The following is a 24,293-nucleotide window of genomic DNA, read 5'->3' as shown; positions in this document are numbered from 1 at the left end:
AATCTATACAAGGAGAGAAGTTAAGTAGCATATGACTTGGTGTCTTCTTTTGGTTGTGTGCTCTTACAATTTCCAAACTGTACATATATCTACATTGGATGCTTCACAGGTGAACCATTCATGTTGTCTCGATATCCATCGAATAAGATTGTCCTCATGGAATTGTGTCATCAATTGGTAAATGTACATTGCAGACAAGCTTCTTCTCATAAGACAGGTCTCAAATGGCCTATGTCAATTGGCCAATACTCAGTGCTTACCATACCCAAGGCCAAGAATATGGAGAATGAAATGTTATGGGTCACAATGAGGAGGTTCAAAGCTTGAGAGAACTTTGATTTTCACAACATGAGAGGCAAAATCAAGAGAAGTTATGTGCATGTACATAGGCTTGAGTATGTTTGGGAAAGATTTTAAAAGTGATGAAGATGTAAGAAGTATGGACTATAGTCATCTTACATTGGAGCAAATAGAAAATTTGGACCTGGCTAAGATTCCAGATACTATGGAAGATACAAATGGTATAGTGGACCTTTTCTACTATGAGAGGAAAATTGTTGATACTCTCTTACCTTTAATTCAATGGTCAAAGAAAGAAAGCAAAAGACATTTGCACCTTTTATGGCTAATACAAACCAATGGCTATTGAAAAAGGGAATCCATATGAAATCCTTTCCTACTAGTTCTAGTGAAGAAGATAATGATGGTCCACTAGGGAAGAGTTCGGAATTAAGAACCAAGAATAAAGAGGATGCTCAGGCACCCCCACCACCGGTTTCACCAGCAAAATCTAAGGGAAAGACACCAAAATTCAAGTTCACACTTAAAGGCCTGAAGAAAGGGGAATCCTCCTCCACGGTTGTGCAACATGAATCACCCCAAGGGCCTGATCAATCCGAGGAATAAGAATAAGAACCAGAAAAGGGTGAAATTATTCATGCTAGAGAAGAACAAGAACAAGGGGAAAGTTCTACTCCTACTATCTATTAGATATCATCACCTATTCATGTTGAGAGTCATTCTATTGACTCTGATTCTGATGAAGAAGTGCAAGAACATGATGAAGTGAGAGAAGATATTGAGTTGGATAATAAACAAGGTCAAGAAGGGGGTAATGAAGAATTTGTTACTCTTTCTAGCCTTCCTAGCTTTGATGACATTCCAACTTCCATGATTGAGTCATCAATCTTGGATTTTAATGATTCCATGGAACAAGTTACTCAGGAAAAATAGGTAGTAAATCTGCCTACTTCTGTTGCCATGACAAAAACTCCACCCTTGGTGAGCATAATTGCCATTCCTGCAACAACAACTTCTATTATTATATCAACTCCACCAGTAGATACAACAGTTGGGACAATTAATGTCTTACCAACTTCTATGCCACAACTGCCACCAGTATCAGTTTCTACAATTCCAGTTGTGACTACTTCTATGATGTCTATTACTATAATTGTCTTGGTACAAGCGGGACCATCAACAACAGCGGTATCTTCAAGTCAACCATCTACTAGTTTTCCTACAGTTACCCAAGTGGAGGTCACTACTCCAACCACACAATCAGTCTTACCTCCTTGGTTGGACATAGTGACACCAAAAAGGAAGAAGCGGGTTGTCTCACAAGATGATTTCGACTTTGAATAGTTAGCCCCTTCGAAGGCAAAGGCAACCAAAAAGCCAAAGACAATATCAAGGGTGTTGGTTGACCCTGTAAGTAAAAGAAAATATATTGAAGTGATTATGCCAGTTGCAGGTAATACCAAAGAGAATATTCAATTGGCATATTATACAGTTCAAACTATAGAGCTTGGGGAAGAAACTCATGAGAGCATAAAGAAGGATTCAAGAGATGCAAATGAGGCTATCATGAGAAGACTTGATGAAGAACGTGTTGAAAAGATGAAATTAAAAGAAAAGTGTGAACAACTTACCAATGTTTTGATCAAAGTAACCCACACCTCTCAACAGGTAGAACATATTGTTTCATCTATGGATACAGAAGCACTCAAAAGAATGGAACAAGTGGGGGTTAAGGGTCGAGTGGTGGATCAATGGACTGAAAGGTTGAAATTCTAAGGCTCCCACCTCCTAGATTAAACAATCAACTTGTTGAAAGACTTTGAAATCATGCAAAGTAAAATACAAGGAATCAAAACCACTTTCATGCAAGAGATAGATGAAAATGAAAAGAATTTGTAGTTGTGGAGAAAGATGGAAGACTTCAACATTGATTTCCTTGTAGAGAATAGAGTGCTAGAAACAAGAGGAAAGTATGTTTAAATTTTGTCTCTAATAACACATGGTAATGAATTGATCAAGCATATGGTCACAGATCTTGAAGGTAAGATTAAGGGTTGTGATATTAATATTGATCAAATTTCAGCAAGAATAGTTGATATCCCTTGCTTCTTATATGGTAAGGATAATCAGCAATTGGTCACAAGAGATACCATCATCTAGGATTTCCACTCTCTAATCTCACATTGGGAAGAGCAAGATTTCACTCTGAACACTTTTGACAAGCTTCTTGAAATACAGGTTGGTTTAGAGTTGCTTGCCTCTTTGCTCAAAGATAGAAAGAAGCACCATGTGAAGACCGAAGATGCTATATTCCAGATCAATGCTATATCAATTTCCATCGCCCTTCTAGATGAACCTAAGATGAAATCCATCTTGGCTAAATTTGAATAATTTAAATCCAATGAAGAGGAGAAAGATGACTAAAGTGTCCCCTTTTTTACACTTAGTTTTTCATGTAGATGCATTTTTTAATGTAGTTGCATTTTTAGATGCTGTAAGTTTTCTCCCAGTTGCATGTTCCCTTTATGTTGTAGTTGTAGTCAAGTGGGACTGTGCAGTTGAATTAGTCAACTGTGCCTAGCTTTTTCTCCTTTTCTCTCCTATATATAGAGGAGCCTCATTTGTAAATATTTATCTTTAACTATGCTAAGAAAGACTGGCGAATTTTTGCCTCAACTAAGACTTTGAGCTTTTTGTTGTGAAGATTCAAATAAGGCAAATAAAGAAAGCAAGTCCATTTGATCTCAAACTTTGTGTTGTGTCAAAGATTGTTTAGATAATTTAATGTTCCTATGTTCATTGCTTATATATATTCTTTAATTTATTGATATTGGTGATATTGTTTAATGTGAGTAATAGAGCTTACCAATTGTGATAAGTAGACTTGGTGCTATTTGCATATTTGGGAAATTTTTTGATGTTAAGTGATTAGTGGTAGGCTTTGTATTTCTTCTATTACTTGTAGTTTTAAGGGATTGGGAATTTATACTTGAAGACTTTGAGCTGCAAGTTAAATTTCTTATCGTTTGTAATCATTGGCTTAGTTAGAACTGCATTCAAGAAAGACTTTGTGCTTCTTGATTGCAAGTTTAGTTTGTTCATTTCTTTAAGTATCAAAAGTGATAGAGAATTGTAACAAAGTGGAGGGAGAATACATAAGTTCTGAAAAAAGAGAGTTTTATGCCCAAAACTTACCCACATATTTTAGTTTCTTATTAATTCGAGAAGAAATTTCAAAGGGAACCTCCCCTTGTTGAGAGGAGAGATTAATTTCTCAACATAGTTGTGTGTGAATTATATATTTTGTCATTGGTACGCTAGTGACAAAATATTCACCCAACACTGTCTCATTGTCAAACTGAATTGATGCATCTATGTGTAAGACTGGTGGAGACCTGGATGTTGATGGGGTTGATGCAATGGCAAGGGCTAAAGAGGGTGCTCCTGGTTGTCTCTGTTCAAGGAGCTCAACTTTAGTCTGAAGCTCCACATATTTCTGTTGGACTTCATTATAATCATTAAAAAGTTTCTCAAACTTCTTCATTAATTCCTACTTCTCCTTAGCCTCTCTTTTCACAATTTCATGGGCCAATTTGGTCGTATCAACAACTAGATTTGTTGCTTCAAGATTTGATGTATCAAAGGCTCTCTTTACAATGAGACCTCCTTTCAGGTTTGGATTTATATCATTTATATTAGGCCTCCTAGGCCCTTGCTCTAATGACCATATTGCCAAGGTTGCATGATCCTCTATAAAATCTAATCCTTTGAGTGCCAACCTTGCTTCCTCTTTTGAGTTGTATTGATGGCCTTTTGATTTTCTAATTGTATCAAATTCCACTACATCGGCTATGTCCCATTCAGGCAGAATTAAGATACCAGCCTGATTTACAATCTTGTTGCCTTCATCTGTAGTGATTGCCTTGAACTCTTCCATCATTTCAGTCTTGACCTCCTCTTTATTCTCTTGGTCAGACTTGTTCGGCCTTTAGGCTATTCTCTCGGCACTTCTCTTCTCTTCTTTTATTTATCCATTTTCACTTTCCACGTCATTTGAAGGAAAGTCGGACTTCTCACAAAAGCTTCATCCTTAAGAAATTTATCACATGCCTCCTTTCTAGCATCCCTAAATGATCTTCCCTAAATATCAAGAGGAGTGATATCAAATTCTACAGTGGGTGACTCAGGAGGAACACCAATTTGCATTTCTACATTTGTAATTTCAATGGTGTCTTCATCCTGTTGTTCTTCCATTTTCTTATCTCCTCCATGTTCTTCAAATTATCGGGGAGGCCAAGAATGCACATATGTTGGTGAGGGGCTTATATCAGAGTCTTCTAGATCAATGATCTGGACTCCTCTCAAAGGTTTAACCTGTATCTCTGGGGTTAGCTCTGCCCTCATTATTTCCTTTCCTTTCCTCCTCACCAACTTTCCACTGTCACTACCGCTATCCTCATCACTACTCTCCTCATCCCTTACTCTTTTTTTTACAATACCACCCCTCGAAGGGGGCTCATAACAAGGTCTAGTTTCTTCTATCCCATCTGTTCTATGAGATAAATGAGGAGGTGAGACGAGTTGTTTCATCCTTATTTGATGAATTATGGCTGCATCTGTAGGTGAAATGGGTGTAGATCATTGTATATTCCTTTTTGCAATCTGTCAGACATGAATTTCCTCAAGCCTGGTCTTCTTCTCTTTTAAAGAAATAATTTACTCATCAAAATTATTTAGAACAAAATCAACTTTGGCACAGAAAGGATTGAAGCTTCTCAATGGATCATAACTTGGATCCATTTTTTGTACAATTTTCCATAGCTTTCTAAAAGCTATCCACTTCTCCTTCTTCTAATCTTGAGTAGAGAAATTAAAATAATTTCTAATTACATATTCAGGAAAATGGTGTTCCTGAGGCAATGCAACTCCTTTTATTCTTTGCCTGAAAAGATTATAGAACCCCTCTAGATCATTGTGTTGGCTTGATGATGATTATCATGTATTCATCACTTGTTATCATTGATGAAACACTCTCACACACACATATGATTATATTGATTATCGATGTTGTTCAACCCAAGAATAAGAACAATAACTCTGGTTGAAGTCTCAACCCGAAGTTTGGACATTCATTTGGTAAAGTCATTATTTTCATAGCTAGTGTTCATTTGATTGTCAACCTAGGGACGTAATACTTGGAATGGGTCTACACTATATATGCACTAAGTTTTGATTAAGTAAAAGCAGGTATTTGAAAGGTACCCGAACCTTTTACAAGCGAAGAAAATAGAAAAGCTAAAAAAAGTGCATGATCACTTCAAACAGACAAAATGAACCCATTGGAAGGGAACAGCTTAATACATCATTACATTAAAAACTCGAAATAGACAGCAAAAGGAAAGCACAAAGACAGTAAAGAGACAGAACCAAGTACAGCAACTGGAACTAAATACTATTCAGAATTTCCTCAGCGTGAACAACCATTTGTTTCATGTTGTTTGCTGAGGTCTTCATATCCTCCAGCTCACGACCATCAATGTCGACCTTATTATTTGTGTTGGCTCTGGTCCTCCTTTCATGGCCCTTCTTGTTCACCTGCTCTTTATCACCATCCTTCTCTGCATTATTCTCGAACCTTTTGATAAAGATTTTCATGTTGTCCACTGAAGATTTGAGGATTTGGAAATTTTGATCAACAATCTGCTTGACGTTGTGATCTAGCCTGTCAATTCTGCTGCCAAAATCTTTTAGTTTGTTTCCCATTTCCTTTCTATCTCCCATATCATTGACCTTTTTTTCCATTGCTAAGATTTTTCCAACCATACATTCAATAGCTTCCGCATTATGCAGGATGGCCACTAACTCTTTAACATGCTCCGCCAAGGGCTTGTCATCAACTGTAATTCTTGCCATGGCTTGTGTATCAGATTTCAAACTATTAATATCCTTCACCATAGTAGCAATGGTCTCACAGAAAGCCTTAATAGTATCTTTGTCACCACTATCACTTTGCCCCCTTTTTCCTCGTTATGCAAACTAGTGGTATTCACGGTCTCCAAATTATCCTTAACTGGGTTACCCTCCCCTTCTTTGTCCTGACTATCGATCCTCTTATTTTCTTCATCCTCCTCCTCAAATTCAACTAGAACATAATTGAAATCAGAATTGCTACCCTTTTTAGTGTTCTTTTTATGAGCATTCTTTCCAGAGGCTTTCCCTTTCCTCTTTTTAACAGGTTTTTCCTCAAGGGATTCAGTTTCAAAATCCAACATTTCAGATTCCACAATAATCCTCCTCTTCTTGGCCCTAATCCTCCCTTTTTTGCTATTTTCTTCTGACTCTCCCTCCGTCTCTAAATCAAAGTTGAAACCACTATCCTTACTTTCTATAGTCTCATCTCTGGCATTTTTGCCTTTAATAGGCTTTTCAATGCACTTCCCCTTTAGCATTTTATAAACCAGGACCATAAGCCCCTAGTGGAGGGCATGATCACCTTTAGGATCATTCTGGATCTCCTTTATAGTATGATCCATTGAACAGGCAAGGTAATAGGGAAGGCTAACCCATTCTCCATGATGGAAATGGTTGAGAAGGATGAAGTGATGCCCATATGCCCTGGTAAATCTACCATCTAAGGTAATATATTCAATAGAAGCAAATAAGACAAACCTCCATGGCCTACAAATTCTCTTCGGGGAGTGGTAGGAGTTGTCAATTTTGATCATCTTTCTTCTCTCACCATCCGTAATAGGAAACTTGTCTGCTGCTTTATCTGATATCCCTATGTCCCTGTAAAATTTCATACCCTCGGTAGTCATCCCCATGGCCTCAGCGATAACCTCTTCGTCTACATTCATCATATGTGATCCAATTAGAATTTTTCCATTTTTCCAGTTCTTTATGAAATAGCTGGTGATTGTGGGGTCCTTCCCATTTAGTCATTCCATGAAAACATTGAGACCCCCCTGCTGAAGGATACCCCAAACTTCTTCATTCTTTCTCCATTCAAAGCAAGAAGCAGGTTCAAATCTTTTCTTGTTACATCCCATTTTTCCAGCACTTTCCTTGCAATGCCTTCTCTCGTTTTGATAACTTTTCCTCTAGTTTCTTTGGTTATTTTGTAAGAGCGCCCATAATCCATGCCAAATAATAATGATATGACACCTATTTAATAGCTCATTATCTTCAAGCAAGCCCTACATCGAAAAAGGTGGAAAGGTCATTAGAAATAATGATTAAAAGTACCACATTTCCTTGTATAGCTTTGGTCCTGATTGAGCAAGGATTTCATTTCACTTGCAATCTCCATTTCACCATAACTAGTAATGATGTCTCCCGATTGGCAAGCCAGGTTGGCTGCCCAATTAGCGCAAGAGTTGGCCTCCCTGTAAACATGTGTAAAAACACACATTTCAAACTCTTCGCTGATTTTCCTAGTAGCTTTAATAGCATTACTAATCGACCATGATGGCGGGAATTTCATATTTAAATAATTGATAATTTTTAAGGTGTCTCCTTCACACCAAACTTTAGTGCAATTGGCTTCTTTGGCAAGGATAATCCCATGATAAGCCGCCATGGATTGGTCTGATTTCCTATAGGAATACATTTTATGATTTTACAAATTCCCCATTCATCCCTTAGGACCACTCCACATCCTGCAACCCCTGGGTTTCCCTTAGAGGCCCCATCAAAATTGATTTTCATCCATCCCCTAGGCGGGCTGATCCATATCACTCCCTCTCTAGGATTACTCTAGATGCTCTCTTGAGCTTTTAATCTCCATTTTTTATAGACAAATTGATCCTCCTTAGTGTTAGGATTATCAATACCACCTATAATATTCATATTTTCCACTATACTTCTTATTTTTTCAAACACAATGTTAGCCTTAGTATTCTTTTCTTTGAAAATTCTATCATTTCTCTCTTTCCATATACCCCAGCACATGTGAGGTAAAGCGATTCTCCATAATAAGGTAGTGGTTCTATTTTTTGAAGGATGATGCCATGACTTGAAAATATCCTGAATCGAGTTGGGGAAGCTCCAACTGATATTGAATTGATCCAGACAACTTCCCCAAACATCAGCTAAGAAGGGGCAATGAAAGAGCATATGATTTATTGTCTCCTCATTCTGGTTACAAAGAGTACAAAAACTTGGCATGATAATACCTCTTTTTATGATATTCTCTATAGTAAGAATTTTGTCTTGAAGGGCTATCCAAAAGAAAATGTTGATCTTGGGGGTAAGACCTTTCACCCAAGCTTTAGCCCAGCAAGGACTTTCCATGTTATTGTACTGTTGATGATAAAGAGATGCCATAGTAAAAGTACCACTAGCTATGAGTTTCCAAATTAACTGGTCTTCTTCTTCAATCCTCACCATTGATTTCATGACTTTGTTCAAACTAACCAAAGATCAATCCACTTGAGATAAGTCTTCCCACTATCTATCTTTCCAATAATCCTCCACCTTGGTTCCAAATCTTTCCTTGCATTGGTTCTGATATCTGTTCCACTCAGGGTTTTCATTTAAAGGGAGCTCCAAAAGCCAAGGGTCCTCCTAGAACTGAATAAGATTCCCTTTCCCCAACTTCCATTTTGTGCCTTTGATAATTAAGTCTCTAGTCCTAGAGACATTTTTCCAAATATTGGATCCAATTGGGATAATCTCTGCTTTGAGGAAACTTTGAAGATTCGGACATTAGCTTTTATATTTGTTGTCCCATATTTTTTTCCACTCTCCTTGATTTCTATATCCTCTCCAAATCTGCTTGGCCATAAGGCATTCATTTATGTCTCTTATTCTTCTAAGGCCCAGACCGCCTTTATTCATAGGCTTATAGACCTTCTCCCAAGCAATTAAGTTCATTCTCTTCTTCTCCTCAACCCCTGTCCATAAAAAAGATCTCTAAATTTTTTCAATGGCCTCAGCATACTTAGTAGGAATCCTAAACAGACTGATGGCATAGAGAGGGATACTTTGAAGAGTGGTTTTTAGCAATTGAACCTTACCTGCTTGACTAAGTAGAGCTCCCTTCCATCCAAATAGCTTTTTATGGAATTTATCCACCAAGGCTCCCCAAAAGGTATCTGGAGGATCTTGACCTAAGGGGAGCCCCAAATAGGAAGCAAGCAAGCTGCCAATTTGGCCACCTAGAATGTTACTAATTTTAATCCTCCTTCTCTCTGGGGTATTGAAAAAATAAACAAAGCTTTTAGACTAGTTTATAAGCTGACCAGTAGCCTCTCCATAGTTATCCAAAGCCTTTTTTAGTCTTCTAGCGTCCTTCACAGTGGCTTTTCCCATTATTATAGAATCATCAACAAACTGCTGATGAGAGAATATTTGATCTGCCGAAGAAGGATTCAAACCACAAAACTCCCTTTTTTCAACCAGCTTTCCAATACATCTCCCCAAACATTCCACCATGATGATAAAGATCATTGGAGATAGAGGGTCCCCCTGCCTGAGACCTCTTGAAGCTTTAAAGAAAGGAGAGGGGGAGCCATTCATTAACACAGAGAAAGTAGCCGAAGAAACAAGTTGCCTGACAAGGCCAACACTCCTAGGATTAAAACCAAAAGCAGAAAGAACATCCATCATAAAATCCCAATCCACTCTATCATAGGCTTTAGAGAGGTCAAGCTTCAGAAAAAAAACCTTCTTTTTTAGAAAAGGCTAGAGAATGGATATTTTCATGAATAGAGATGATAGAGTCCAAAATTTGCCTTCCCGGGACAAAACCACTTTGCTAAGGCGAAATAATGGAAGGAAGCAATTTTAGAATTCTAGAGGTAAGGACCTTAGAGATAATCTTATAGAGAGAGTTGCATAAGCTTATAGGTCTGAAAATATCCATTGAATCTGCCCCCATCTTTTTGGGTATAAGAGCTATAAAAGTACCATTAACTTCTTTCAAAAGTTTTCTAGCACCAAAAAACTCTTTCACAGCTCTGGTAACATCATCTCCAATAATATGCAAGTACATTTGGAAGAAGAACATGGGAAAGCCATCCGGATCTGGGGCCTTGTTGCCCTCAAAGGAATTAACAGCTGTCAGAATTTCATCATGGGAAGGAATGGCAGTTAAACGATCATTCTGATCATCCCCCAAAATGGTAGGTATACTGTCTACAAGTTCCCTTTGGGCCTATATATTCAAATTTCGATCCTTAGCAAGTTCTTGCGACAGCAATTTTGCATTACTGCAGCAACTAACATTATGCGGAAAAGATAATCAAGAATGGAAACTATGAAAAGGATACAAGAAGACTTCTTCATAAACTCATAAAAGCAATACTGGATAAATTCAATGCTAATAAACAGAAATTACTCTGTTCTGGCTTGGCTGCAGGAACAGTCAATGGATCTGTTTCCAATGGCTGCAGGAACAGTCAATGCAAGAATGTCTACTATGGCTAAGGAAAGAAAACTAATTTTAACGAATACAAAGGAACACTCACCAAGTGGGCCCCCTTGGATGAGTGATACCAGGCTTCCCAGAAACAACTCTAAAAAGATCAAAATAACATAATTTTATTCATTGTTCTTGAAAGTAATTACATGATTCAATATGAAAATAAACTCAAAAATACTTATGAAAATCCTTTGCTCTATTATTCTCTCCTTTTGTCTAACCTTTGAGAAGAAGAAGAGCTTCTTATTAAAAAGAAATCATCTACAATAGACAACACAAATCACACTGAAAAGAAGAAGCAGATGATTGACCGAGAAAGGAGATAGATGGAGTTATGCTGTAGAAAATGTGGATCTAGACCGAACCACATTCATAACATACTATGGTGGTATTTACAACTTCAATGTCCACTTTAAGTTAGACATTGGTAGTTTTGCTTGATTTCTTCTCTTATGCCATCCCTTACGCTTGCTCAGCTTTTCTATAGTTTGATCTTCAGTCATCACTTGAGTATCCTTCCCTTCAACAAGCACGATAGGCGAACATCCATCGCAACATCATTTATTCTCTTCACTACAAAAGAAATAACATACAAGAACATACATACACATTTTATTTAATCAACACATATATTAATTTCACATATGATCTTGCCCTAAATAATCTGCATAGCAACTGGAATAAATCACATGGCTGTAGGAATAAATCACATGGCTGCAGGAATAAACTGGCAAAGATAAAACATGATTTAGTAAGTTCAGGCTTAACATATGGAATACATATAGTCAACTTCCAATACATCACTACTACTATGCAAACCAAAAGATGACAAAAACTCAAGAGTTATGAGGTTAGAAATATGACATTGTCTCAACTCATCATGCCCCCCAACTTTAAGAGCTTGTTGATCCTACAGCAAAAGGAAATTTTCTAACTCTTGCACTAACTCTCATATCACCAATGGCTCCTTGACCTGCTCCTCCTGAAGCTAAATTTCAATAAAATCCCTTCATCTTTTCCAGCATAGAGCATCTGGCGATTCTTCTGTCATAGCATCATAGGGCTTATCTAGAGTCTGACATCCCAATAGTGGCCACATAAGAATAGGAGGTTGAAAAATCAGTGGTAACTAGTTATTGGCCTTTTCTCTACCCATTTATATATATTTGGGGGCTCTCTACATAGCTGCCTAAAATTTTTACGGTGAATAAGGTTCTCCCTGCTTCAATTTGTCTGGTAAGTTATTACAACACCTAGTTAACCCATTTATTGCAGCTACACTGTAAGTCTAAACTAAATGCTCATATGCCTGGTATATTTCTTCTCTCATTGGAAGCACTAGTTTCCTAACATCATCTCTTACCAGTAATTTATGCCATTCATAATAAAGAACTCTTGGTTCATTTTCTTCTTTCCTCAATGGCAATGGGCAGTCAAATTCAAAATCTATATATGCCCTGGTTTGTGTCCCCATGTTGATCTCATTTTGGATCCATGACATTAAAGCTTTTATATGGATATTCCTAATATATAATAAAGGGTTCCACTCACTGTCTGAGGGTACATCATAGTTATGTAGATAAAATTCACATAGCAAATTCTTCACAGTTGCTGGAGAAGTCCAGTAAGCTTAATAAAACTCTTCAGGGGTTTCTAAAGAGGGGCTAAGGTCCCTAACAATGCGGTTCAATTTGAAATTTAAATACCACTCCTTCAAATGCACAACATAAACCCTTGGAGGTGCCCTACATTGCATCAATTCAGGGACCATAATAATAATTGTTTCAACCTTAGCCTCTAATCCTCAATTTTGTTATCCCTTTTTTCAATTTCTCTTTGTTGTTTATCAATAATCCCTTGCAATCTAGCCCTCTCTATTTCCCATTGTCTATAAAATGTTAAATCAATAGATAAACTACTTAGGGATGATGGAGGTCTAATAGGTGTTACCTTAGGCTATGGGATCTCTTCAATAAATTCCTCAATCTGCCCTGGAATTTTTCCAACAGTTTCCTCAAGCTGCTATGGAATTTCTCCAATAGTTTCCTCAAGCTGCTGTGGAATTTCTCCAAAATTTTCCTCAAGTTGTTGTGGAATTTCTCCAATAGTTTCCTCAAGTTGTTGTGCCACAAAAGAAAGATTTGACAGTCTATCTTCATCACCTTCTTCGTGGATTTCAACATCTGCAGGGCTTCCTTCTTCTTGAATTTCAATATCTACAGGGCTTCCTTCTTCCGATGTTTCCACTGTAATAACCTTTGCCTGATCACCTACTGAATGAGCCTTCTGGGTCCTACTCTATGTTCTTCTCACATAAACTTTTGGAGTGGCTGCAGGAATGGTTTCAGTTGATGTAGGAGTTTTTCTTTTTGACCTACGCCTTTTGGCTGCAGGAGAAATTTGAGTTGCATGCGGCTGGGTCATAGGCTCCTTCCCTTTTCTCTGAGAAATTGGTGACTCTCTTTGAAGAGAGGTGGAGGGTTTCTCCACATTTTCTTCAACCATCTCTTCTTCCACAATAACCGCAACTCCTTCGGCAATGAGCAAATCATCCTCTGTAGCAACCACGAGAGAAGAGGGTTCTGCAATATTTTCTTCTTCAACTGGTGGATCCTCAGCAATAGGAGCATCTTCAACTCTAAAATGCAATATGTCCTCAAATACCCCCCATTCCATCTATGAAACATCTCTAAGAGAACGTTCTACAAGCAATTTAACTAAACCATGATGGCTGACAGAATGATTTCCATTCTTCCACATTTCATTAGCACTTGTAGAAATGAGGTGGTATAGAAAATTAGGGACATTCACCCTTCGACCATGTCATAAATGACTAAGTAATTTAAAATATGGTGAATGTAGATTTAAATATCTCCCTTCGCAATTAATGTATTTCATGACATATAAAGCTACCCGAGGCCACTCTGCTGGTAGGGAAACTCTTCTAGTTCCTTGCTTGTCCACCATTAGAGGTCCATCTGTGGGAATTGTAAACTCTGCTCTGGCACTCCTTGCATCTTTTGATTCTGGAAACAATTATCCTTCTTGCAACAACCCTGTTACTTCAGCTATTCATTGCTCCATAGCAATAACCCTTAAACCTTTAACCATAGCTTCTCCTTCGTTAAAGGAATGCATAAACTCTACAACAATTTCTTCATTAAAATCTATGATTTTCAAAAAGTAATCAATCCAGCCATGGTGTCTAAAATAATGCTCACAAAGAGCATCCTACAACAACACTCTGCAGCTGAGAAACGGAGGAACAAAATATCCGACAGACTTGCAAAATTGAAAATTTTATACATATCTCCATTTGGCAGCAGACTTTATCACTTCCTTGCATGAAAAGAATATCTTGTTAAAACAATGATGGCAAGCAATCAATTCTAAGTACCAAAAAGGATGAACAATCACTAACTTTGGAAACTAAACCATAAAGTACCCCCCAACTTAACCTAGCACGTGTCCACACAAGCTGACAAGATTTCGGGGAGTGCATGCAGATTTAGAAAGGCATAATCATAATGAAATAATAAATGTGTAATTAAAATAAAATGCAATACGTACATACCTGCAGTCATACGAAAATGATGGTGAAATGAAGTGAAATGACAGATAAGAAGATGGGATGGAATGATGTGGGTGGAATTTTATTTATGGAGAAGAATATTCCCATAAGACATGGAAATATTTATGATGAAGCGGCAAGAATGTTCACTACAGTGGTTGTAGGAACCTTACCTTTATTACTTTGCTCAATTGGAGCAGGAGCCTACTCAATTGCTGTAGGAACCTTATCAGTTGCTGCAGGAACCTGTGTTTCATCCTTTTGGGCAAATTGCTGCAGGAACTCCTCTTTAGTGGCCGGCTTATGATACAGACACAATCGGTGACCATTCACCAAAAGCCTAAACCGAACAGGGTCAATTGTGATAAAACGTACAACTCCATTATTGAAAACTTCTTCTCGCATATGGACCTAACCATCTAGTTTGCAGCTTCCCCATAGTATCTTTATATCTAGAGTCATACAATAGTGCCAGTCACCGGCTTTGAACTTCTTTTCTTTGATATATTTATCATGCCACTTTTCTCTCTGATTTTGGATCAGTTCTGTCTGTTGGACAGCCATTCCTTCATTCATCCAAAGCACTCAATTGTTGAATATGTTCCTTTTGTGCTTCAGATAATGTCATATTTAATTGCAAATCTGTCCTCAGAGTTTTATGCTCAAATTCAATAGGCATGATTGATGCTTTTCCATAAACCATCTCAAAAGGTGTAAAACCAATTAGTGTTTTCCAAGTTGTTCTGTATGCCCAAATTGCTTCTGAAATCCTATGAGACCAATATTTTTTATGAATAGATACTATTTTAGTAAGAATAGCCTCAAGCTCTCTATTTGTAACCTCTACATGTCCATTAGCTTGTGGATGATATGGAGTAGATTTCCTATGCCTTATATTGTATTCATTGACCAAAGTTGTAATCAATGTTGAAGTAAATTGTGGGCCCTGGTCTGGGACTATTTCTCTTGGTACTCCATATCTTGTAAATATCTCCTCATAAAGAAACTCAGCCACCTTATTATCTCTTTCATGTGTCATAGAATGAGCTTCCACCCATTTTTTAACATAATCTATACACACCAAAATATAGGATTTGTCATTAGAAGGTGGATTAATTGGGCCAACAAAATTTGCACCCCATTTATCAAATGGTGCTACAAATATTTGTGGATATAATGGCATCTCATTAGATGTTGTAGGTCTTCCCATTCATTGGCATCTGTCACATTTTCTTGCATATTGTGTTTCATCCTTGTATAATGTGGGCCAATAGTATCATGTATTTAGTACTTTGAGTGTTTTTATTTTTGTAGCAAAATGTCCTCCACATGGTTCATCATGACATGCATGTAGGATATCATATGTTTCATCTTCCCTTACACATCTTCTCATGACTTGGTCAGGCCTAGTATAAAACAAACAAACAGCAATCCATGAGAAATTGAAACTTTTTTCAACTAACAACCTTATTTCCTTAGGAGAGAAATAAATTGGCATTTTAGCAACAACTAAATAGTTGGCAATATCAACATACCATGGAGTGTGGGCTTGTATAAGGAATAAATGTTCATCTGGAAAAGCATCATCTATTACTCTACAATCCCCTTGCAACTGAAGTCTTGAAAGATAATCCGCAACCACATTAGACTTCCCTGGTTTATCAACAACTGTGATATCAAATTCCTACATCAACAATAACCAGTGAGCTAATCTACTAGTAATTGAAGGCTTATTCATGAGGTATCTGATTGCAGTATGATCTGTATGCACAAATATGGGATATCCTGTGATATAGTGCCTCAATTTGTTGAGTGCATATATAACAGCTAACATTTCCTTTTTAGTGTCTGTGTAATTCAACACAGGTCCTTGTAAGTTCTTGCTAACATAATATATTGCACTTTCCAATTTGTCAATCTTTTGTCCTAATACTACCCCTATTGCATAATCAGACGCATCTATATGAATTTGAAATGGTAAAGACCAATTTGGACCTTTAAGAACTGGTGCTTGAGTCAAGGCATGCTTAAGCTTCAAGAAAGCTTCATTGCATGTAGAGGTCCATTTAAATTCCATATCCTTGGTAAGCAGTGAATATAAGGGACTTGCAATTTTGCTGAAATCTTTAATAAACCTTCTATAGTATCCAACATGACCAAGGAAACTTCTTACGTCTTTTTGCTTCACAAGGGCATTGATATGTTGAATGACTTCAATCTTTATTGGATCCACCTGTATTCCTTTTTTAGAGATATAATGACCAAGGACTATTCCTTCCTGCATCATGATGAAGCATTTCTCACTATTTAATGACAAACTATAGTCTTCACATCGCTGCAAAACTTTTTTCAGGTTCCCCAATGCTTGTTCAAATTCTGAACCATAAGTTGTAAAGCCATCCATATATATTTCCATGATGTCTTGAGAAATATCATAAAAGGTACTAATTATTGCTCTTTGAAAAGTGGCTGCAACATTACACAACCCAAAAGGAAGAATAGAATATGCATTTGTGCCCCAAGGACAAGTAAATGTTGTCTTTTCTTGATCCTCTGGGGCTATCTGAATCTGATTGTAACCACTGAATCCATCAAGAGATGGAAAATATCTTTTACTAGCCAAAGAATCTAATACCTGATCCACAAATGGTAATGGAAAATGATCTTTTCTTGTTGCTAAATTCAAGGCTCTATAATCAACACATACCCTCCATTTTCCTCCTTTCTTAGGGACTATTACCAAAGGTGATACCCATTGGCTATCAGAGATAGGATAGATAAATCCGGCCTTTAACAACTTCTGCAATTCTTCGTTAACTATTTCTTTTAATGCAGGATTGATTCTTCTTTGCGATTGTCTGAGTGGGCAACATTCTTCTTTTATATAGATACGATGGGTGCAAACTGTTGGATCTATCCCATGCATATCCTTGTAATCGCATGCAAAAGCATCTTATGACATTTCAGCAAGTCCACGAGGGTCCCCTTTTGAGTATTTGAAAGATATTTATTGATATTCAAACATTTATTCAAATCAACTTATATCTTGATAGTAAGATCATTCTGGTTCATATCGGAAAAAATGAGAAGTAGAGACTTCCTGCGGCAACAGAGCATGCAATATATCAGTGGCTACAAGAAAGTCTAAACCTGCAATATTCGGTACCATCTCCTTCAATTGTTGTTCTTGTGTCAACTCATTTATTAGAATTTTATAAAGAAATGAATCTTCATCATGTAATTTCATGAATGGCCCTCGATTAATCATCATAAGGTGATTAATAAAGTCAACTTCCTCAGATTCTTCTCCCAAAATAGGCCAAACGGCTTGTTGTTGATCAAGTTGGGGTTATGCAGGAGAATACAAGGCTAATGTTTTTGTAGAGTTCCCATCTGAAATAGTCATATCCCCTTATCTACATCCAATATATGCATCAGCTGTGGCAAGCCAAGGTCTTCCCAAAATTATCGGATATCCTCCCAACGTTGTCTTTGGAGATAGAATCATAAAGTCTATAGGGTATTCCCAGGAATCCAAAATAACCACTACATCTTCAATCATACCATATGGTCTCACTGTAGAGCTATCATCAAGTTGTAGAACTATGGGTGTAGGCCTTACACAATTGATTTCAAGTTGTTTCATTACTTCTCTTGTCATCACATTAATGGCTACCCCTAAATCAATTAAAACATTTCTTATCTGGCTGACATTAATGACTATACTTACAACAGGACTACCTAGATCAGAATATTTTGGAATTACAACCTTGCCTAACATGATATCTACCTGTTGACCCATAACATGCACTATTTGCAGATCCTTCTTCTTCCTGCTAGGTTTTTTTAGACATGCTTCTCTCAATGCCTTGCTATATATAGGAACATCTTTTATTGCTTGCAAAAATGGAATTTTAACACAAACATGTTTCAGTTGATCTATAATATCAAAGCCTTGCTCTTCTTCTATGAGAACTTCCTTTTCTTTCAATCTCTAGGGAAATGGCAGTAATATTTGCTTCTGAGGTATTGTATCTGGTGGATCAGAGATTTCTTGTTCTTCTTGTACCTCACTAATAACTGGAGGAGATGGATTAGGTAGTTTTGTCCTAGATCGGAGGTGAATATCACTTAGAGATAGAGAATAGGTTGGGTATTGATTAAGATCAGCTGAATAAGCTTGTTGTTGTTGTTGAGATTTGATATTAGGATATGGCATTGGTTGAGTGGGAAACTGCATTGGTTTAGGTGGGAAAATAGTGGCTGTAGGAGGAGGCATTATTGCAGGAGGTTGTGGCTGCTGAATAGGCTGTTGATAACCAAAAGATTGGGCATTCCATGGCTGACTCCCCCTCCATTGAGGAGTAGGTTTCCAATTCCCTTGAAACTGACTTCCTTGGACCTGAGGTGGATACCAATTCCCTTGTGGTTGATGCCATTATGGCATTTGATTAGAAAAATGCTTCCCTTGGCCTTGAGAACCATACTAGTTTTGATAATTACCAAGATTTTGAGCATATGGTGGTTTCCATTGGTTATTTGGTACATAAGAATTTCCACTATAACCAGAAAAAAAAAAAAGTGGATCCGGAGGCATACCTTGTCTTTGAAAATTTAGCCTTCTTTAAGCAACATAGAAGATTTGCTCATCCTCACCTTGTATTGGCTTGAAGTCAGGAACCTCAACATTTGCAACCATTTTACATTTGCAATCCTTCTTTCGTTGTCTACAATAAGGGCAAAATTCTGCAAGAAATGCATCAACTTCTTCATGCTTCTTCTTAGTTGAAAGTGTATCCAACTGAGTAGCCATATTATTTATGATGTCCTCCTTAAAGTCCTTCAATAAATGACTAAGTTCCATTCCAGAAACTCCAGTACCAGATGTTGATGAAGGTGTTCCTGGCTTGAAATGCCTATTCTTCTTAGAAGAAGATCTGGAATACTTCTTACAAATTTGTCCTATTTCAGCCCAAGTGGATTGTGTAATATCACCTCCTCCCATAAGATCCAAAGAATCAGTGCATTCATCGCTGATTCCCCTCAAAAATATCAACTTGAGGGAATCTTCATTTAGAGTACTATGTTTGGACTTCTTGACACTAAAGAGAAACCTCTCCAGATAATCCTCAAGACTCTCATCTTCTTTCTGTTTCATTCTAAAGATATCATCCCCATGATGATCAGTGCCTCTACAATAATCTTTATATTTTGCAAGAAACAATCATTTCATCTCATCCCATGTATTGATTCTGCTACTACCCAAGCTCATGAACCATCTTAAAGATGATTCCTTCAAGGTTGCAGGAAATATTTTGAGTCTATGAGCATTTGTAGTATAGTCAAAACTCCTATAGAGAACATCAAACTCAAACAAAAATGTGTCTGGATCCTTTGTCACTAATCTATAGAATTTAGGGAGGGAAGAAGTTGGAATGTTTTTGAGATTGGTATTATCATGCTGATCGGATATGGGGAACTCAAATGTTGGGTCTGGTGGTGTTGGTGGATTATTTCCACCAAGAGGTGGGTTTCCTTGCATTGGACTTGTGGGGGTTGTTACTATATGAAATTATTCTTCTTGAGGTCCAAAGAGGAACTGAAGACTATCTTTTGGGAATTCAGATTCAGGGTGGTTCAAATTCTCTGGGGTTTGATAAAGTTCAACAAAAGGATTTATATCTGAGGAATTATTTTCTACATGATTAGGATGACTGGGCAGAAATATACCTAGAACATCTCTTCTTCGCCTATGCATGCAAATTCATGAAATTTTTTGAACAATCAAGTATGCCAAAAAACAATTAACTGAAAAACTGAAAAGATAATAACCATAACAGGTTCTTAGTTTGACACCATCCCCGACAACGACGCCAAAAATGTTTAACCCAACAATAAGAATAATAACTATTGTTGAAGTCTCAACCCGAAGTTTGGACATTCATTTGGTAAAGTCACTATTTTCATAGCTAGTGTTCATTTGATTGTCAACCCAAGGACGTAATACTTGAAATGGGTCTGCACTATATAAACACTAAGTTTCTACGATAGCAATTCTGCATTACTGCAACAACTAACATTATGTGGAAAAGATAATCAAGAATGGAAACTATGGAAAGGCTACAAGAAGACTTCATAAACTCATAAAAGCATTACTAGATAAATTCAATGTTGATAAATAGAAATTACTTTGTTCTCGCTTGGCTACAGGAACATTCAGTGGATCTGTTTCCATTGGCTGCAAGAACAATCAATGTAAGAATGTCTACTATGGCTAAGGAAAGAAAACTAATTTTAACAAATGCACATAAACACTCACCAAGTGGGCCCCCTTGGATGAGTGATACCAGGCTTCCCAGAAACAACTCTAAAAATATCAGAATAACATAATTTTATTCATTGTTCTTGAAAGTCATTACATGATTCAATATGAAAATAAACTCAAAAATACTTATGAAAACCCTCTACTCTATTCTTCTCTCCTTCTATCTAACCTCTGAAAAGAAGAAGAGCTTCTTATTAAAAAGAAATCATCTACAATAGACAACACAAATCATACCAAAAAGAAGAGGTGGATGATTGACCGAGAAAGGAGATAGATGGAGTTATGTTGCAGGAAACGCGGATCTAGACCAAACCACAGTCATAACATAATGTGGTGGTATTTATAACTTCAATGTCCACTTTAAGTTATACATTGGTAGTATCACTTGATTTCTTCTATTATGTCGTCCCTTAGGCTTTCTCAGCTTTTCTACAGTTTGATCTTCAGTCATCACTTGAGTATCCTTCCCTTCAACAGACATGATAGGCGAACATCCACCGCAGCATCATTTATTCTTTGCACTACAAAATAAATAACATACAAGAACATACATATGCATTTTATTTAATCAAAACATATATTAATTTCACATATGATCTTTCCCTAAATAATCTGCGTAGCAACTGGAATAAATCACATGGCTACAGGAATAAATGACATGGTTGTAGGAATAAACTAGCAAAGATAAAATATGATTTAATAAGTTCAGGCTTAACGTATGGAATACATATAGTCAACTTCCAATACATCACTACTACTATGAAAACCAAAAGATGACAAAAACTCAAGAGTTCCGAGGATAGAAATATGACAATGTCTCAACCCATCAGGTGTAACTTCAGTGATTTACACTGTTAACCGATATGTTTAAGGTCTATCTCTAACTGGTACTCTATGTCAATCAGTATGTGCCTAAGAGATAACCTATGGTTACATTAATTTGGCATCAAAATGAAGATAAAGTTGAAGATGAAGATCAAGTGGAAGATTCCAGGACAACGGTTCACATATTGTGTTCCAGCTGGTATTGACTATTTTAACCGGTATCCATTTTTGTGATGAGTTACCAGCACCGTTTGTTTCATGGTCATTTTTGTGATGAGTTATGTTTAAATGTCTAGATACACTGCACCTAGGAAATTGTGTTCCTATGGCTGACATAAGGTTTGTATGTCTATTTAAAGACATCTTAGTGAATCATTTTTATCACTCTTGAAACGGGGTCATACCTTCTGCAACTGCTCTGAGAAGGTCGACATCCATGAACACATTAGGCACCACCAGCTTGTACTACCATGCACTTGAGAATGGAGACTGTAAATTACTTTGTCCATACCATAACTTAAACATGTCTATCCCAGCCATGGGTACCCTAGCATCTGAAATTGTGCATGTTTTATCAACTAATCCTTCTCCTAGGGTTTTCTCTTGAATAAGATTTATCCCCTGATATTTATCATTTGTTGATGGTTTTAATTGATCCATAAAGTCATCATACAAATTCCTCCTTAAATATTTTGTTTGTTCTGAGTGGTTTCGTGAGGGAGCCATTTTACTAAACTAGGGCCTTCTTAATAATTATCGTCAAAAGAGGAAAAGAAACTAGGGTTCAACATAAGAATTGACAATTCCAACATGAAAGAATGAAATATTCTTAAATTCCTTTTGCCGATACTGTGAAACCCTACAAAAATCTTCAATCCTTTTACCAGAACCTCACACAATTTACACTATCCAACTTTGAAAACATAGAAGGGAAGGTAAGCAACTTACAGTTTTGAAAGCGCTGAGGAAACCTTAATTTTGCACTATGATAGTTCGCTCAAATCTTCTCTAACTTTGGAATCACCTTCTGGTCACTTCTGAATTTCTTTGTGAATCAAAAATAATTATGAAAAGTCTTTTAATGCTATTCTGGGATTAGGCATCACCGTATTGTTCACCATTACTGCTCACATGAGTAGAAAATGGCTCGAATTCATATTTGAACCAAGTTTGAAACTGGGCCATTGATTTTTTCCATGATGGCCCATCGCATGATCTACACTAGTCAATTTGATATTGACCATCTTTTATGGAAAGCAGACACATCAAAAGCATGACACGACATCTCCAACTCATCATCCTCATCATTGTTGTCAGTGGCCCCCACCATCTGGCTTTTCGCAGCCCACCTTATACACATGCCATCATCTCGTGATGCCATGATCATTATCTTTCAAGCACTTTCTATCGTGGGGTAGCAAGAAACGTTGGATCTGTCTACACTTTATACTGCTAGTCATGACATGCACTTTCTCTAGTCATTTAACAATCGAACATGTTTTTTTTATCATGATTAAAAGATCTCCATCCACTAAGACATGTGCAGACAATGGGAAAAATTAGTAGCCCAATTGTAATTACAAATATGTCACCTAGAACTTGAAAAGGGACCTGCCTAGGAAAATCAAAGTGCATGCTTAAAAAAACTAGGACCCACGCAACAAATAAACACCTAGGACATAGAAAAAGGGCCCCGCCAATGTTACTAGAACCCTCAAGTTTAAATGAAAACGTAATGCAAATTTATAACAATTTCAAGGGATCTCACCAAGATTTAAACAAAATCCATAAAACCCTAAACCATAAGCCTGAAGCACAAGAGAGAGAGCAAGACAAGATCCAGATGACTCATTTTAATCTAAGGCATGAAAATTTTCGCTAGGTCATTTTCGCTGACCATCAAGCAGTTAAGGAGAGAAGTCGATTTCAATAGGAGAGAATGGGCGATGAATTTCCCACCCCCTAAGTGTCGATTCAATAATTTAAATGTAGGATTTGAGCACCAAAGGATATGTAGAAAGAATAAAATGGGATACCCAAAGTCTTCTTAGAAAATTGATTCATGCTAAATCTGGAATAAGATGTGAAACACTAAAACAAACATCAGCAATTAAAATTGATATTATTCTGTATCTATGTCTGCCATGTTTTTCAGAGAAATTTGTAATTGTTATGAAATGGAAATCATATTTACTATTCAATTTATTTGATATTAGAGGAAGAGTATAGGCGATAAGCATGATTCAAAAGAAACTTACCCAGTGGAAGAGAGAGGAGGTAGGCAATGTGGTCTTCCAACAAGAGACCGACTTTCCTTACTATTTTTCCTATAGATTAGAACCCTCTGCGATGGAAGGAGAGGTGAGAGAGGAAAAATCTTGGTGTATTCCCCCTACAGAAGAGTGCCCTCCCAAGTTGATAAGAAGAAAGGCCTCCAAATTTTGGTTTTCAAACTAATGCCCCCTACCAGTTCGATCTCCTCTTGCAGACAAAGAAGTAAACATGGAGAGGGGCTATTTGCACAACAAGATTGATTATATAATAGAAAAGAATAATCTTTAAAACCTATTATTAATTATTAGTGCAGATCGATGCAAAGAGAAAAGAATTTGGATACTAAAAAGAAAATTAGAAACAAATTCACCTTGCAGACCAATGTAGGAGGAGAAATGGAGTTGGGCATTGAAAACCTAGTCTAAATCAACCTTCCCCACAAGAATTTAATTCAACACAAGAACAAAGAAAAAGAAGATGATGAGTAAAATTTGACGTGTTTCCTATGATAATTGGTCCAGTATTTATAAATAATTTGGCTGAGGTTTCCATCCAGGAAAAATGGATCTTGAATG

The 24,293-nt window shown here is 37.0% G+C and overlaps 1 protein-coding gene across 1 annotated transcript; it reads left to right on the top strand.

Moving 5' to 3' along the window:
• Positions 1-1,260: 1,260 nt before the first annotated feature.
• Positions 1,261-1,644, top strand: LOC131856800 (uncharacterized). Its single transcript, XM_059208728.1, has one exon. It carries the CDS (start codon positions 1,261-1,263, stop codon positions 1,642-1,644), a length of 384 nt encoding a protein of 127 aa, XP_059064711.1.
• Positions 1,645-24,293: the final 22,649 nt, after the last annotated feature.

This window comes from Cryptomeria japonica, chromosome 7 (genome assembly GCF_030272615.1).
Source record: "Cryptomeria japonica chromosome 7, Sugi_1.0, whole genome shotgun sequence".
In the NCBI taxonomy this organism is placed as follows: domain Eukaryota; kingdom Viridiplantae; phylum Streptophyta; class Pinopsida; order Cupressales; family Cupressaceae; genus Cryptomeria; species Cryptomeria japonica.
This window is presented reverse-complemented; position numbering and strand designations above follow the sequence as displayed.